Consider the following 18,206-nt stretch of genomic DNA (forward strand, 5'->3'; position numbering starts at 1 on the left):
GTTTTACCCGACTCCCACCTCCCCTCATCCTACAGCCAATGAATATCATCAACAGCAGAGGTTCAAGGCTCGATTTTCACCGGGCCGTGGAGGTGGGATTGGAGGCATGTGGGGGGTTAAAATCGCGAAATCAGGGGGACACGAACCCATCCCGCCCCAACCCGCCTCCATGCCAGTTTCAAAGGAGGCGGATACCCGACCTGTGCTGGGACCCGCCTCCCCGAGGCGGGAAGGGGATTAGTGCCAATTAACTGCCTGTTAACAGGTAGTTAACAGGCAGTTTTTAGCCTAATCCCTATTTTTATCCCTGAAGTGTGGGATTCCCGACGGCTCCAAACCACGCCAAGTTAGCGAGGCGGACCGTCGGGCTGGAGGACTTGGAGGGTTCGAGATGTCCAGTGTTCAGGTGAATGATGTGTGCATGAGTGCAGAGGTAAGTGTGTTTGGTGTGTGCAAAGTGTTTAAATAAGTTTTACTTACCTTTACTTACCTTTACAGCCTTCCTTCCTTCAGGTCTCGGGAGTCCCTCAGCTCACCGGCACAGAAAGCAGAATGTCCACGAGCTGTCAAAAGTTGCAGCATTCAGCTTTTTGTTCTGGAGAGATCTCTAAATCAGCCTGAGAGGAAGGAATTAACTTAGTGTACAGATTGTCAGTGTTTGACAGCTTCAAAGAGCTGTCAACCGCTGATATTTCATCTGTCAAAAACTCTTGACAGATGAAATGTCAATCTGTGACATCACCTGTTGCCGGGTGGCCCTTAGTTGGCCTGCTGAGCCCGCTGGGCGGGCTCAACAAGGTCAATCAAGGGAAAATTGAGTGGGTTGGCCACAACTCGATGGAGGCAGGACTACTACCCCGAAAGTTTAATCCCGCCTCCTACACGCCTCCATTGATAAAATCCAGCCCTCAGTCTCCAACCACCCTTAGAAGCCAATATCCAGTGAAGCTTCAGGATTGGATGTACCATTGGAGATCTCATCCGAACCCCTTAGAAGCATTTGTTATGAATTCTTCAAAGCTCAATGGGTTGTGGAGAAAGAATGAAGAAGACAACATAGCTATAGGTTACAGCGTAGAAGGGCTTTGGCTGGAGCTTTTTTGCCGCTTAAGCTGCTTTAAGTTACAGCAGCAATGACTACAGTGCTTGGTGTTATCGTCAGGTGAAGACAGTTCCATTGCAAACTAAAGAAAGACTTGCATTTATACAGCACCTTTCACGACCACTGGACGTCCCAATGCGTTTTACAACCAATGAAGTACTTTTTGAAGTGTGGTCACTGTTGTAATGTAGGAAACACGGCAGCCAATTCGTGCACAGCAAGCTCCCACAAACAGCAATGGCATCATGACCAATTAATAATGTTGACTGTGGGACAGATATTGGCCCCAGGACACCGGGGATAACGCCCCTGCTCTTCTTCAAAAGAGTGCCATAGGATCTTTTATGTCCACCTGAGAGGGCAGACGGGGCCTCGGTTTTAGCGTCTCATCAGGAAAGCAGCACCTCCGACAGTGCAGCACTCCCTCAGGACTGCCCTGGTGTGTCTGCCTAGATTTGTGTGCTTAAGTCTCTGGAATGGAATTGAACCAACAATCTTCTAGAAACTCAGAGGCGAGGGTGCTACCCACTGAGCCACAGCTGAAACTGGCAAATTATCTGTCCAACTTTTACATTTTCACTTACGGTGATTCAGAACTTTGATTTAGCATCATGTAATGTAAGAGTAGTGACATGAATCTTGTCATTCATGTGGAAATGACTTATGAGATAATACTGGGCGGCCTGCTGGTGGCGCTGTCCAGGGAGAGTATAAATACTCGGTCATGGGCCCAGCTTGCGCAGGACATTCTTTAACAGGAACTGGTGAAGGACACAACTAGATCTCCATGTTGAAAAACAGTTGATTAAAGCTTTGTTTAACGCTTAGACCAAGTGCCTAGTAGTTTTCCTACGTCAAGTAGTTCTCCCAATGGCTTTGTTTGTAAGTGTATTGACCAAACCATACAATCCAGGATGCTCCCAGGTTCAAGCTCTGGTCCGTGCTGTGTTGACTGCTTTCAGCCAGGCTACTTGTAGAGTGGATACAATTAGGCTCAACATTTCATTAGGCTTGTATTCCCTTGAGCATAGAAGATTGAGGGGGATTATGTAGGGTAGACACAGAGAAACGATTTCCTCTGGCAGGGAAATCAAGAACAAGGGGACATAATAAAATTAGAGTTAGGCCATTCAGGAGGGAAACCAGGAAGCACTTCTTCCACACAAAGGGTGGTAGAAATGTAGAATTCTCTCCCCAATAGGCTGTGGATGATGGGACAATTGAAGCTTCCAAGACTGAGATCAATAGATTTCTGTTAGGTAAGGGTATCAAGGGATTTTAGAGCTAAGGCGGGTAAATGGATTTGAGGTACTGATCAGCCATGATCTAATTGAATGGTGGAGCAGGCTTGAAGGGCTGAATGACCTACTCCTGCTCCTAAGTTCCTGGGCTAGGGAAGGAGAAAATAAATAACCAGTGCTCCTGCTCACTATTCCATAACTCCGGATAGAAAATGATTTGGTGGGGATAGCGTGTGAGGACAGAATTGGATACCCCAAATAGGCTGCTGAGACTCAGGGCTGGATTTTGTCAATGGGGACATGATGGAGGCGGGACTCCCACTTTTTGGGTTGCAGTCCCGCCTCCATCGACTTGTGGCCAACCCACGCTATTTTCCCTTGATTGACCTTGTTAAGCCCGCCCAGCGGGCTCAGCAGGCCAATTAAGGGACACCTGGTTACAGGGGACATCAGTGATTGACATTTCATCTGTCAAGAGCTTTTGTCAGATGAAAAATCAGTGTTTGACAGCTCTGTGAAGCTGTCAAACACTGACAATCTGACTTCTAACTTGAGTCCTTCTACTCAGACTCAGTTAGAGAACTCTCCAGACCAGAAAGCTGCAGCTTTTGACAGTTCAGCGGCCATTCTGTTTTCTGTGCCGGTGAACTGAGGGACTCCCGAGAACTGAAGGGAGGAAGCCTGCAGGAGAAAGTAAAGGTAAGTAAAACTTATTAAAACACTTTACACTTACCTCACACACTTACCTCTGCGCACATGCACCCATCACTCACCTGCACAACGGACATCTCGACCCCTCCAACCCCTTCAGACCGACGCTCCGCCTCGCTAACTTGGCGTGGTTTGGAGCCGTCGGGAAGCCCACACTTCAGGGCTAAAAATAGGGATTAGGCAAGAAACTGCCTGTTAACTACCTGTTAATTGGCATTAATCCCCTTCCCGCCTTGACAAGGTGGCTCCCAGCACAGGTCGGATACCCGCCTCCTGGGACATTGGCACGGAGGCAGGTTGGGGGCGGGATGGGTTTGTGCTGCCCGATTCTGCAATTTTCCCACCACTCCCGCCCCCAAACCCGCCTCCATGGGGCTTGGAAAATCCAGCCCTCAATGTCTGGACTCACACAAGAAGAATGGTCACATGTGTGAGATATCGGGGTGCAGTTCAGTGCCTGTGGAACCGTACATCAATATGAGTCAGCACCTTCGAGAGAGGAGGGAAAGGATTTGGGAGAGCAACTATACAAAACAAAGGTTTGAAGAAATGTCTTAAAGGAGGAGAGAGGCGAAGAGGTTTAGGGAGGGAATTCCAGAACTCCGGGTCTAAACGGCTGAAGGCAAGGCCGCCAATGGTGGGGCGAAGGAAGTGGGGGATGCGCAAGAGGCCAGAGTAGGAGGAGCGCAGAGATCTCGGAGGGTTGTAAGAGCTGGAGGAGGTTACAGAGATAGGGATGGAGTGCGAGGCCATGGAGGGATTTAAACACAAGGATGAGGATTTTAAAATCGAGGCATTAGTGGACCAAGAGCCAACGTATGTCAACGAGCACAGACAGAACAGAATGAAGACACAGGATTCAGCTTGTAGGAAACTAATCTGCTTATGAGAAGGGTTATCATGCCATTTGAGTGAAGAAAAGATGTTGGGAAAAATCCCCGACAAAAAACAATAATCATTTTGGAGTAAGTGTCTGCTCACCGTATTTCTTTGTGCAATCAAAATTGGCACAAATGCCTTCTCTGTATCGCCACTGCTGAACTTCGAACCTATTGAAAGGGTGTGTAATGGAACAATGCAGGTGTCAGGTCAAAGATCTCAGGACAAGGCAAAACGATCAAAGCGGCAATTGATTGGGTGGCGGCTGTACCGGATTCGGATGGTGTCCTGCTCTGTTGCTCTGCCCAGCTTCCGTACTCTGACATTGCAGGGTGTGGAGGCTTATCGTAGTCTGGCGGCGTCCATCTCTCCTGAGGGGGCGGCATTGCAGACTTCCTGGAAGGCGGCCGAGCTTGCTGAGAGAGCATGCTTTCCAGGTTGTTTCTGAAAAGGTTTCAGAGAGAAAGAGACTCACCGGTGTTGAATAGCAGGGACAGTGACTGAATACTGCGGTTTGTAATGAGCAGTCTGAGTATCATCAGGCAATAGCGTAATCTGCCCCAAAAACCTGTTACTAGCATAGTCCAGTTGTTACTGGATCTGATAATAGCAGCGTCTGTCATCAGATCTCCTAAGAGCACAGTGTGACTTTACCAACTGGCATAGATGACTATTATCAGACTCGTAATGTGATACGCAATCTAAGTGCTATTTTATTCATTGAATCTATTAATAGACCCCAGTGCTTATTAATTATGTATTTGTAGAATCATAGAGTGATACAGCAGAGAAAGAGACCATTCGGCCCATCATGCCTGTGCCGGCTCTTTGAAAGAGCTCTCCAATCAGTCCCACTCCCCCCTGCTCTTTCCCCATAGCCCAGCAATTTTTTTCCTTTTCAAGTATTTATCCAATTCCCTTTCAAAAGTTACTATTGAATCTGCTTCCACCGCCCTTTCTGGCAGCGCATTCCAGATCACAACAACTCGCGGTGTGAAAAAGGTTTTTATTATTACATATTATTCATTTAATTTTTTTAATAATCCTAATGTCTTTGGTGTACTTTCCGTAGGATTTCAGTGTGGCAGAGACAGTAAGAGCCCTAATTTCAGATGGGCTTTTAAAATCCAGTCCGTAATGATCCATTAATTATCCGTAAAGGACCTGTCATTGCAGACATTTCTGGGTTCTAGGCTACAGTATGGAACAAGTTCTAGGGTCCAGCCCAATAAGGACCTCTCCCACAGACAATTATTCTGTGGAGCACAAGAGTGAGGAAGTCTTGCTGCTATTATACAGGGCTTTGGTGAGACCACACCTGGAGTACTGGGCACAGTTTTGGTCTCCTTAACTAAGGAAGGATATACTTGCCTTACAAGGGGTACAACAAAGGTTCACTAGATTGATTCCTAGTGGTTAGCACTGTTGCCTCACAGCGCCAGGGACCCGGGTTCAAATCTGACCTCGGGCGACTGTCTGTGTGGAGTTTGCACATTCTCCCTGTGTCTGCGTGGGTTTCCTCCAGGTGCTCCGGTTTCCTCCCACAGTCCAAAGATGTGCGGGTTAGGTTGATTTGGCTATGATAAATTGACCCTTAGTGTTAGGGGATTAAATACGTGGGGTTACAGGGATAGGGTGGGATATGTGTCGGTGCAGGCTCGATGGGCCGAAATGGCCTCTATCTGCACTGTAGATTCTGTGATGAGAGGGATGTCCTATGAGGAGAGATTGAGTAGAATGGGCCTATATTCTCTGAAGTATAAAATTCTTAGAGAGCTTGACAGAATAGATGCTAAGATGCTATTTCCCCTGGCTCAAGAGTCTATAGCTAGGGGGCATAGTCTCCTGTTAAGGGGTCGGCCATTTAGGACTGAGATGAGGAGGAATTTCCTCCCTCAGAGGGTTGTGAAGCTTTGGAATTCTCTACCCCAGAGAGCTGTGGATGCTGAGTCGTTGAGTACATTCAAGGCTCAGATCGATAGATTTTTGGACTCTCGGGGAATCAAGTTTCAAGATTCAAGATTCAAGATACATGATCATTGTATTGCCATATGTAACTGGTACAATGGAATGCTTACTCCCCACTCACTCCCACAATATAAGTATATATAAATATAAAAAGCAAAAAGTAAAAACAAGTATAAATATAGAAACAATAGGCAAATAAACAGAAAGTATAGCAATGACAGTCCAAGTTGCAGGATATGATGAATAGTGCAAAAAAGCCTCTATTACCACTGGAAGTAATAGTAATGTAATATGATAAGTATATGGTAGTATAAGTATAATATATATATTTATATATAAACAAATAAATATAAATTATGGGGATCGGGCGGGAAGGTGGCGGTAAGGTCAAAGATCAGCCGTGATCTTATTGACTGGCGGAGCAGGCTCGAGGGGCCAAATGACCTACTCCTGCTCCTACGTCTTATGTTCTTCTGAACTACATACCTCAGCATCTCCTGGTTCCCTCGTTCCTCTTTCTTCCCTCTGATCATTTTCTCAATACCGTTCTGTATTAGATCAGCCTATTTAAATGAAAACAGAAATACAGTAATAAAGATATTACATAAACATACCCTGACATTTAGGTTTGTTGAGGACAGCCTAGCCTTGTATCTCTAGCCCACCAGGCCCAGGATGACTCAAGTACAAGAGTCCTTCATCCCAGACGCATGGCTTTACTGGTTGAGTTTACCATTTGCAATCAGAAACCTTATCGTGGCTCAGTGGGTATCACTCTTACCCCTTAAGAAGGTTGTGAGTTCAAGACCCACTCCAGAGACTTGAGCACAAAATCTAGGCTGACACTCCAAGGCAGTGCTGCACTGTCGGAGGTGCCGTCTTTCCCATGAGACATTAAACCGAGGCCCCGCCTGCCCTTCCAAGTGAATGTAAAAGATCCCGTGGTAATTTTCCAAGAACAGCAGAGGAGTTCTCCCCGGTGCCCTGGCCAATATTTATCCCTCAACCAACATCACTTCTTCTTCTTTCGTATAGTAGGAGCAAAGCAAATCAAATGTCAATATCAATTTGTCACCGACATCGCTAAAATAGATGATTTGGTCATTGTCTCATTTCTGTTTGTGGGAGCTTGCTGTGTGCAAATTGGCTGCCGTGTTTCCTATATTACAACAGTGACTACACTTCAAAAAGTACTTCATTGGCTGTAAAGCACTTTGGGACGTCCTGAGGTCATGAAGGGTGCTGTATAAATGTATTTCTTTTCTTTTTATTGATGAGAAATTGTGTCGTTGCAACATCTAACGTGCATGCCCAGACACCAGTTTTGAGAAATAGAAAGCCGAATATGATGTCATTGGGGATATCGCAGTGGCTCCAACATTAGTGTATTAGGATATCCGCCTACAGAACCTAGGAGGTGGTTTCAGAATGAAGGGGTGGCATCCCACAATGCCAAATGACCAAGGACAAATATTGTTGAGATCCACTGAGATGTCCATACTTAAGGTATGAGCAGTGGAGAGTGTTAGGACTGGATTTTATCAATGGAGGCGAGTAGGAGGCGGGACTCCCACTTTTGGGATTGTAGTCCCGCCTTCATCGAGTTGTGGCCAACCCACTCGATTTTCCCTTGATTGACCTTGTTGAGCCCGCCCAGTGGGCTCAGCAGGCCAATTAAGGGCCACCCGGCAACAGGTGACGTCACAGATTGACATTTCATCTGTCAAGAGCTTTTGACAGATGAAATATCAGCGTTTGACAGCTCTGTGAAGCTGTCAAACACTGACAATCTGTACTCCAAGTTAATTCCTTCCTCTCAGGCTGATTTAGAGATCTCTCCAGAACAGAAAGCAGAGGCTGCAGCTTTTGACAGCTCGCGGCCATTCTGCGTTCTGTGCTGGTGGGCTGAGGGACTCCCGAGACCTGAAGGAAGGAAGCCTGCATTAGTAAGTAAAGGTAAGTAAAATTTATTTAAACACTTTACACACACCAAACACACTTACCTCTGCACTCATGCACCCATCACTCACCTGAACACCAGACATCTCGAACCCTCCAAGCCCTTCAGCCCGACGGTCCGCCTTGCTAACTTGGCGTTGTTTGGAGCCGTCGGGAATCCCACACTTCAGGGATAAAAATAGGGATTAGGCTAAAAACTACCTGTTAACTACCTGTTAACAGGCAGTTAATTGGCACTAATCCCCTTCCCGCCTCGAGGAGGCGGCTCCCAGCACAGGTCGGGTATCCGCCTCCTGGGAAACGGGCATGGAGGCGGGTTGGGGGCGGGATGGGTTCGTGCTCCCCCGATTTCACGATTTTAACACCCCACACGCCTCCAATCCCGCCTCCATGGCCCTGGGAAATTCTAGCCCTTAATGTTACATTCATATCCTGGAACTTTTACTCAATTGCCCTTGAGATCAAGAAGAAATGTCAATTTTCTTTCTTTGGAGGTTATAGACCAAAGCGATAGAATCAGTGAAATTTACGGCGCAGAAGGAGGCTATTCAGCCCATCTTGCCTGTGCCGGCCAACAAAGAGCTCTCCAGCCTAATCCCACTTTCCAGCTCTTGGTCCATTGCCCTGTAGGTTACGGCACTTCAAGTGCTTATCCAAGTACTTTTTAAATGTGATGAGGGTTTCTGCCTCTACCACCCTTTCAGGCAGTGAGTTCCAGACCCCCACCACCCTCTGGGTGAAAAAAGTTCTCCTCAACTCAACTCTAATCCTTTTACCAATTACTTTAAGTCTATGCCATTGGTTATTGACCTCACTGCTCAGGGAAATAGGTCCTTCCTATCCGTTCTATCTAGACCCCTCATAATTTTACACACCTCAATTAAATCTCCCCTCAGCCTCCTCTGTTCCAAAGAAAACAACCCCAGCCTATCTAATCTTTCCTCGTAGCTAAAAATCTCCCGCCCGATGCCCATCTGTTCCATCATCTCGTACTTCCTCTGTACCCACTGTACTCTGGCAGGGGGATTGAAGGTTGAAGATACCTTTTTTTAATATGTGAACCGTGTCTGTGCCCTTGCCCATATTTGGCCAGTGGTCGCTGGCGCAGCTATCTTGGTCCCCCTCAACAGTTGCAGCTTTCTTACAATGCATACTCACAGAGACTTCCTCGCACTGGAACAGGTAGATGTTGGTCTTCCTCTTGCTCCTGTCCCTGATGGTGACAGCCAGCACCGAGTTGTAGATACAGCTGTTTAATATCGCCTGGCTGTCCTGAACAGCATCAAGGGGAAAGAGCTCCAAGTTATCCTAGAGAAACAACAAGAGGATCAATGCAAACGGCCTCACGCCAACATCCGCCTCTCGATCTGACAAGACTGACAGGACCTTTCAGCGCCGTTATGTTAAAAATTCGCCCCTTTTCACTCTTTTCAGAAGCACTGTTGTGAAAATGACATGGGCTCGCATTCAACCACCAGAAGAACCAGAGGCGACATGAGGAAACTTTTTTTTTACCACAGCGAGTTGTGGTGATCTGGAATGCGCTGCCTGAAAGGGCGGTGGAAGCAGATTCAATATAACTTTCAAAAGAGAATTGGAGAAATACTTGAAGGGAAAAAAAAGTGACAGGGCTCTGGGGAAAGAGCAGGGAGGTGGAATTAATTGGATAGCAGTACCAAAGAGGCACAATGGTCCGAATGGCCTCCTTCTATGTTGTATCATTCTATGATTCTATCTTAATATTTTAGTCTTACTGATTATAAAGAAGACATTTTATCTGGCAATCCAGAATTTTCTTGTGACTCTGCCCCGTAACTATGAGAAAAACCTGTTCTGCACCAGCCAGACTCATTTTCCAAAATAATCCGCAGGATCCCATTTCAAAAACTTCAAGGATTTCTTTTACAGGCAGTTTGATCTGATCTTCCCTTTTCCCTCTCTGCTACTCTCCTTTCCACAGCATCCTGCACCTGGGAGTGCGGGCACAGGATTGAAGTGTCCCACCAGCTTCAGGCAGGAGTCAGAGTCAGGGCCTACAATAGAGGCTTGGGAGTTAAAATCTCACGGTCTGGAGGGGGTCGGATGGTTCGCCGCCTGCTTCGGCCCCCAGCAACCCCCCCCCGATTCCTCTCGCCCACCCACCCCCCCCGCACCCCCCACACACACCCCCGCACCCCCCACACCCCCACCCCCCCCCTGCACACCCCACACACACCCCCACACCCCCCCGACCCCCCCAACCACAAGTTGAAATCTGGCCTGTAATGTGAGCTTTGTATTGTATTTAATAAGTGTGTCAGCCATGGCTCAGTTGGTAACACCTTCGTCTCTGAGTCAGACGGTTGTGGGTTCATAGTCCCACTCCAGGGACTTGAGCACAAAAATATAGGCTTACACTCCAGTGCAGTACTGAGGGAGTGCGGCACTGTCGGAGGTGCCATCTTTGTTAAACTGAGGCCCCGGCCGCCCCTTCAGGTGGATGTAAAAGATCCCATGGCACTAATTTGAAGAAGAGCAGGGGAGTTATCCCCGGTGTTCTGGCCAATATTTATCCCTCAATCAACATCATTAAAACAGATTATCTGGTCATTATCACATTGCTGTTTGTGGGAGCTTGCTGTGCGCAAATTGGCTGCCGCTTTTCCAACAGTGACTGCACTTCGAAAAAAGTACTTCATTGGCTGTAAAGCGCTTTGAGACGTCCAGTGATCGTGAAAGGCGCTATAGAAATGCAAGTCTTTCTTTTCTTTTTCTCTCAGCCAAGGGCACATTGGGTGTTGTATCTGGCCTGTGAATCAACACCTGAGGATCTCACCTGCACCGTTCCCCAAGAGAGCTCGACTCCCCAGGTGGCAGGTGGGAAGTCGAAAGGTCTTCCATTTCCAACCTCCCACCCCCGCTGACTGCGCTGACGACGCGCACCTAGAGTCCTTCCAGGATTCTTACCTTGGTCTCGATGTCAACCATTTTGAAGGAGGTGTCAGTCAGCTGTATTATCATGTCTTGCCCCCATACTTTCCCCTTGGCATCAAGCAGCTTAAGCTTTTTGATACATTGGTCCACTGAGGTCACATCATTTGAGTCAAGGTCACAGGTAATCAGGTGCTGCACACAGAATTCAGAAAAAGAGTTGGAGTGAAAACCAAGTGAATGTGGAAGGTTAAAAGCCAGCGGTGAATGACAGCGAGCTGAATATCCATGGATACCCTTACCGAATAAAAATCTTATCAATCTCAGCCTTGAAAGCTCCAGTTGTGCCATCAACATCAGCCTTTCGGGGGAGAGAACTCCAGATGTCTACCACCCTTTGCGGGTGTTATAAATCTCATCATCAAGAAACTACTTATGAAATAACGCTGGACGGCCAGCTGGTGGCACCGTCCAAGGAGTATAAATACTCGGGCGTGGGCCCCAGCTTTCCAGGGACATTTTGTAAGAGAAGGAGCTAGTGAAATACAACTAGACCTCCATGTTCTGAAACAAGTTGATTAAAGCCTTGCTTTATGCTCAAACCAAGTGTGTAGTGAGTTTTATTACGTCAGCGGGCACTTACTTCCTGTTGTACTATTTTCCCCTCGTTTCGAAATTATTTTCTTCTCTGTTTCCGGAGACCCTTCCCCTCACCGGAACTTTCAACTCCGACAGGCGATATTGGATCGGCCGCCCGTGATACACACCGCCCGATTACCCTTTCCATTCAATGGGCCGCCCATCCCATGTTGCCCATTTTACACGGCCCCCCCCCCCCCTCAACCCAACACTCCCTCCCGACAATGTTGAAAGCTCCGACCCACTGGAGATTCTCCCGGGGTGGGGTTTGGGTAGTTGAAAAGACTCCCATAGTCCCCACAGGAGGCCTGGCCTATTGTGTAGGGCCTGTTCACGTTAGCATTCGCTGAAAGGGGACCTCCTGCCCCCCTGCCCCCCTGGGGACCCCCCATTCCCCCCCCCCCCACTATCGGGCACACTGTAATACTGCACAAGGCTTACAATATTGTATAATGCCTGTCACATCATATTGCACTGGTAATGCCATAATATTATAGTGAGCCTGTCACAATCATCACACTGTAGTGTGTCTAGGATACTCTAATATTAGACTGTGCCCGCAATACCGTAATATAGTAGTGAACTTGTCACAATCATAATACTGTAGTGAACCCTCAGCTTTCTGAGCCGTTTCCTGCTCTCGCCCTGAACTAGATAATTTCATTCACTTTGCTTCCAACTTCCACCCTTCCCTCACCTTCACATGGTCCATCTCCGACTCTTCCCTTCCCTTCCTCGACTTCTCCGTCTCCATCTCTGGCGACAGGTTATTTACAAACATTCACTACAAGCCCACTGACTCCCACAGCTACCTGGACTGCACTTCCTCCCACCCCGCCTCCTGTAAGAACTCTATTCCATTCTCCCAGTTTCTCCGTCTCCGCCGCATCTGCTCTGACGATGCCACCTTCCATACCAGTGCTTCTGACATGTCTTCCTTTTTCCTCAACCGAGGATTCCCCTCTACCGTGGTTGACACGGCCCTTGACCGTGTCCGTTCTATCTCCCGCACTTCTGCCCTCACCCCTGCCCCTCCCTCCCGGAACCACGAATAGGGTTCCCCTTCTCCTCACCTTTCACCCCACCAGCCTCCACATTCAACAGGTCATCCTCCGCCATTTCCGCCACCTCCAGTGTGATCCCACCACCAAACGCATCTTCCCCTCACCTCCCATTTCAGCATTCCGTAGGGACCGCTCCCTCCGCGACACCCTTGTCCACTCCGCTATCACCCCCAACACCCCTTCCCCTTTGCCCGACACCTTCCCGTGCAAGCGCAGGAGATGCAACACATGCCCTTATACCTCCCCCTTCCCACTGTCCAGGGCCCCAAACACCCCTTCCAGGTGAAACAGCGATTTACTTGTACTTCTTGCAATTTAGTATACTGTATTCGCTGCTCACGATGTGGTCTCCTCTACATTGGGGAGACCAAACGCAGATTGGGTGACCGCTTTGCGGAACACCTCCGTTCAGTCCGTAAGGGGGACCCCGAGCTTCTGGTCGGCTGTCACTTTAATTCACCGCCCCATTCCCACTCGGACCTCACCGTCCTCGGCCTCTTGCATTGTTCCATGGAAGCTCAGCGTAAGCTCGAGGAACAGCACCTCATCTTTCGATTAGGCACTTTACAGCCCTCTGGACTCAACATAGAGTTCAACAATTTCAGATCATAACCTCGGCCCCTATCATATAGATATATATATTTTTTTATCCACACTTTTTGTCTGTGTTTTTTTTCTTCTCCCCCACATGGCCGCTGTCTTTCATTCTGCCAGCGCAATTCACACTTCGTCTAGAGCCATCCTTTGTTTCTTAACCTGTCCCATTACCATCTCGTCTCGCCTTGAATATCTCTTAATGTCTCTTAGCCTCTCCTGCCTTCTATCCTATCACAGACCTTCCCTTTTGTTCTTTCATCCCCTCCCCCCCCCCGCCTTTCCCAGCCTCTTCACCTGCTTAAAAATCTGTTCCATTTCCTGCTTTTTTCCAGTTCTGACGAAAGGTCATCGACCTGAAACATTAACTCTGTTTCTCTCTTCACTGATGCTGCCTGACCTGCTGAGTTTCTGTTTTTATTTCAGATTTCCAGCATCTGCAGTATTTTCTTTTTGCCGCAGCTTTCTGACTCAGGCGAGGGTGCGACCAACCGAGCCACAGCTGACACTTAATTATAATATTACAGCGATTCTGTTAAATCCTAATACAGGAAACTCTCTTTTAACCGGCACCTAAATAATCTCTCTTAACCGGCAAAATTCAGGAGTAGGTTCAGGTAAGTTTTACTTTATATTAGTGGCCGTGTAATGGGGACTCCTGGATCTGTGGCTGTGTAACGGGGACTCCTGGATCTGTGGCCGTGTAACAGGGACTCCTGGATCTATGGCCGTGTAACTGGGGTTCCTGCACCTGTGGCCGTGCAACAGGGACTCCTGGATCTGTGGCCGTGTAACTGGGACTCCTGGATCTGTGGCCGTGTAACTGGGGTTCCTGCACCTGTGGCCGTGCAACAGGGACTCCTGGATCTGTGGCCGTGTAACTGGGACTCCTGGATCTGTGGCCGTGTAACTGGGACTCCTGGATCTGTGGCCGTGTAACTGGGACTCCTGGATCTGTGGCCGTGTAACTGGGACTCCTGGATCTGTGGCCGTGTAACTGGGACTCCTGGATCTGTGGCCGTGTAACTGGGACTCCTGGATCTGAGGCCGTGTAACTGGGACTCCTGGATCTGTGGCCGTGTAACTGGGACTCCTGGGTCTGTGGCCGTGTAACTGGGACTCCTGGATCTGTGGCCGTGTAACTGGGGTTCCTGCACCTGTGGCCGTGTACGGGGCTCTCTTACCTTCGTAAGTATACCTCTCTGTAATCCGGACTTTTTGATCAACCGGCACCACGCCGGTCCCGTCGGTGCCGGATAAAAAAGAGTTTCCTGTATTGCACTGAGCACAACCCATAATCTAGTAGTGATTCCCTTAAAATGAATTGCTGAAAAAAGGTGTGGCACAAACCTCGACATGATACTGGACGAGGTCGTCTCCGGAGTTAAGCACCTGTGCATAGGCTTTTCTTTGCTCTGTTAAATAGTGAGAGACAGAGACGATTAAGAACATATGAACATAAGAAATAGGAGCAGGAGTAGGCCATACGGCCCCTCGAGCCTGCTCCGCCATTCAATAAGATCATGGCTGATCTTCGACCTCAACTCCACTATCCTGCCCAATCCCCATATCCCTTGATTTCCCTTAGAGTCCGAAAATCAATCGATCTCATCCTTGAATATACTCAATGACTCAGCATCCGCAGCCCTCTTGGGTAGAGAATTCGAACACATAGGAGAGTAAAGACGGCAACAACTATGCAAGGGTGAGTTGTAATATGTTAACCTGAGGGGACGTTACCTGTACCCGAGATCAGAGCCTGACAATGCGCTGCTCCCAATTCTGTTGAAAATACCGAGGGGATGGTGGCAGGTGGGGAGTTTGACTGGGGCGGTACACCTGTCACATTGTAACGCAGGTGACCTTCGGCGAGCTCAGGGAGGACAGAAACCTCCCATGGAGCAGAAGGGCTGCAAGTGTGGCCATCTTCTCAGCTCACTCCATGGTAAAAAGCCATTCGAGGGTTTTGAGCTAATTTCAGGAGACTTCTGATCTCACCACAGATTTGCCGTCCGTGGAGGGATGCAGCGCTCCTTTGTGATGTTGGCTCCACAGGATTGGCAGACTGTTGTTCGCAATCGATTGGCAGGATGTTGGTAAAGAGTTGTTGTACTACAGAGATTCTTGTGTTATAATATTGCACTGAACCTAGGAGGAAAAATTCAGTATCGCCCCATTTGGGGCGCCATTATCGGCCATGCGCAAAGTTTAGCGCCTGGCGCTAATTGTCGCCTCCGATGGCAAACTTGGCTTTTATCGCCCCTGGAGGTAATTGGAGCGCTAAATCAGGCACTTCACACCTGTCTTAAGGCGCAAAGGCCGAGGAGTGAGGCGCTACCTCAGAGCGCTGGCGAAGCAAGGAAGGGCAAATCAAAATGAACCTGCAAAGTGCTGCTCAGTACTCAAAACTCCTTCACACAGCGTTGAATCTCTCCAGAAGTCTCTCTCTCTCTCTCTCTCTCAGAATGCGTGGTGCAAAAATGTCACCGACAAAAAAGGCAGGAAGCGGTCGCCTTTAAATAGCGCTCCCCCAGTCCCTTTCTGACAGCAAAACGCTCCCCTCAACCTGTCGTTGCTAGCGGCAGGCAGTAAGGCAGGGGGCGCCACTCAATATCCGGTCCGGGGCGCTAACGGGGCGTTGCGCACTCGACTGACGTCACGATCTGCTGGCGCAGGAGATCATGGCGGTAGTGTTTAGCGCCGCCGCAAAATGTCTAGTTAATTTCGCAAGCGGCGCAAACATCGCCGCGCCCGGGCGCTAGTTGCTTTGCGCCCCAATTAGCGCCCTCTTAAGGCGCTAACGGGAGGCGCAAACAACTGAATTTTTCCCCCTTAGCATACTGTAGTACCGTATTATCAATCCCACTGTGAGGAGACATCACCCAGGGTTCCTGGTAATGATCACCATCCATTGATGCCTGCATGTTTGAATGTTGGGTGAAACAGGCTGGGGTTTGGCTGTGATGCCTTTTATGGTTGAATAGCCTGCTGATGTTTAATGTCTAGACCCACATAGGGAGGAATGCCACTTGAGCAAACTGCTGCAAGGGTGGCCATCCATCCACCATACTATCCGTGAGGCGCTCTGGGCCATCAGCAACAGCAGAATTGTACACCTCCACAGTGTGTAACCTCGTGGCCCAGCGTATCTCTTACTCCTTCCATCACCGTCAAGCCAGGTGACCAACCCTGGTTCAATGAGGAATGTAGAAGAACAGTTGTATCTCATTGAAACTTACAAAACTTACAAAATTCTAACAGGACTAGACAGACTAGATGCAGGAAGGATGTTCCCGATGGCGGGGGAGTCCAGAACCAGGGGTCACAGTCTAAGGATAAGGGGGTAAGCCATTTAGGACTGAGATGAGGAGGAATTTCTTCACCCAGAGAGTGGTGAACCTGTGGAATTCTCCACCACAGTAGGCAGTTGAAGCCAACTTATTAAATATATTCAAGAAGGAGTTAGATATATTTCTTAAGGCTAAAGGGATCAAGGGATGTGGGGAGAAGGCAGGGACAGGGTACTGAATTTGGATGATCAGCCATGATCACATTAAATGGCGGAACAGGCTCGAGGGGCCGAATGGCCTACTCCTGCTCCTATCTTCTATGTTTCTATGTTTCCCTGAAAATGAGATGCCAACCTGGTGAAACTACAACACAAGACTACATGCATGCTCAACAGTGGAGCACACACCATCCCGACGTGGAAATATATCGGCCATTCCTTTGATGTTGCTGGCCCAAAATCCTAGAACTCCCTCCCTAACAGCACTGAGGGAGCACCTTCACCGCACGGACTGCGGTTCAAGTCGGCGGCTCACCACCACCTTCTCAAGGGCAACTAGGGATGGGCAATAAATGCTGGCCTTGTCATTGATGCCCACATCCCATGAATTAGTATTACAGAAATACCCAGAAAGGGGCAGCACACTCGGAAGTGGGAGAGACAATTGGGAAAAATCTTGTGCTTGTGATTGGATAAAAAAAGATGTCACAGTTAGAACATGGATGAATTACCAAAATTTGGAAACATATAAATGAAAGATCTCTATAACAGGCTGCTCTTTAACCTTATTCTGTACGCGGTGCAGAACTATCCTGGTAACTCTCAAACAGGTAACTAAGTTCCAACACTTACGATAAATGGTTTTTGCAGTTGGTCTGTTGGAGATGCTTTGACACCTTTGGAAGGGAGATTTTTCAGGCGGAAACCCACTAGTGACAAAAAAAATACAAAATGCTTATAAACATACGAAACCAATGTTTTCCATCTGTGGTTTTATAATGTTTGTTATTTAATTTGGATGAATCCAGGATATACAGACAGGAGCCTCGTCAAGTTTAGTAAAATGACAGGAACCCAGAAATTCGGGTTGGGGGCTTCCCGCGGGTGCAAGCCCCCGACCTACACTTACCTAGCGCGCCGGCAGTTGACCTCTTGGCCTGCGTGGAATTCCTCTCCGAGGCCTGTCCCAGAGGCCGGCGCGCTATGCTGGCGTGTCCCAGGGGTGTAGTTAGTGCGAAGCGTCCCCTGGGATCACGTGAGCAACAGGCAGCCAATCGGAGCAGGGAATGCTCCATTCATAAGTCTTGACAGATAGACCTGTCAAAACGTATAAATGCTGAGGCTGTAAAACGGTACTTTACCTTCAAATAAATTTTTTAAAAACATCACACTTTGTAAATAAACTATAAATGACATTAAATAACCATTTTAAACAAAAATTTAAATTTTTGAAAAAAATAATTTTATAAAAAAAAGGGCTAAAAATAAACTTACCTTGCTTTAAAGTATTTAAAAGTAAAAAAACCTGTGGAAAAAATGTTTAATTTTAAATAATTGACCACTTATCTTTGAAAATGAAGTCCTTACGGCTGCTTTTTACATTTCTAAAATGTACAGACTTACCCGCACGTTAAAACCTGGGAAAAAAAAAGGAAGTTCAACGTGCACGCGCAGACTCCCGCGCGCACGCGTTCGACCTCTGAACCCCTTGGTTCAGAGGATCGGAAGTGCCGGTTTCCCGCGCATGCGTAGTGCATGCACGATTCCGGCACTTCCATCGGGTCCACGCGTGAGTACTCCGTCCGTACTCACGCGTTAGGACCCGAATTTCTGGGCCAACCAACTAAACT

General features: G+C 48.1%; 1 protein-coding gene across 1 annotated transcript in view; it reads right to left on the bottom strand.

Annotated features, from left to right (window-relative positions):
* The window catches only part of eps8l3b (EPS8 signaling adaptor L3b), a 92,872-nt gene that overhangs the window by 39,649 nt on the left and 35,017 nt on the right, over window positions 1-18,206 (bottom strand). The window contains exons 3-9 of the mRNA XM_086011097.1: window positions 17,209-17,285; window positions 14,418-14,482; window positions 10,807-10,965; window positions 9,019-9,168; window positions 6,388-6,464; window positions 4,205-4,377; window positions 4,036-4,103 (exon numbers count right to left, since the gene is read on the bottom strand). Coding sequence (XP_085867223.1) covers window positions 4,036-4,103; window positions 4,205-4,377; window positions 6,388-6,464; window positions 9,019-9,168; window positions 10,807-10,965; window positions 14,418-14,482; window positions 17,209-17,285 — 769 coding nt within the window. The remainder of the gene's footprint in view (window positions 1-4,035; window positions 4,104-4,204; window positions 4,378-6,387; window positions 6,465-9,018; window positions 9,169-10,806; window positions 10,966-14,417; window positions 14,483-17,208; window positions 17,286-18,206) is intronic.

The sequence above is a fragment of the Somniosus microcephalus genome, chromosome 18 (genome assembly GCF_052327205.1).
Source record: "Somniosus microcephalus isolate GS21.2 chromosome 18, FLI_Smic_1.0, whole genome shotgun sequence".
In the NCBI taxonomy this organism is placed as follows: Eukaryota; Metazoa; Chordata; class Chondrichthyes; order Squaliformes; family Somniosidae; genus Somniosus; species Somniosus microcephalus.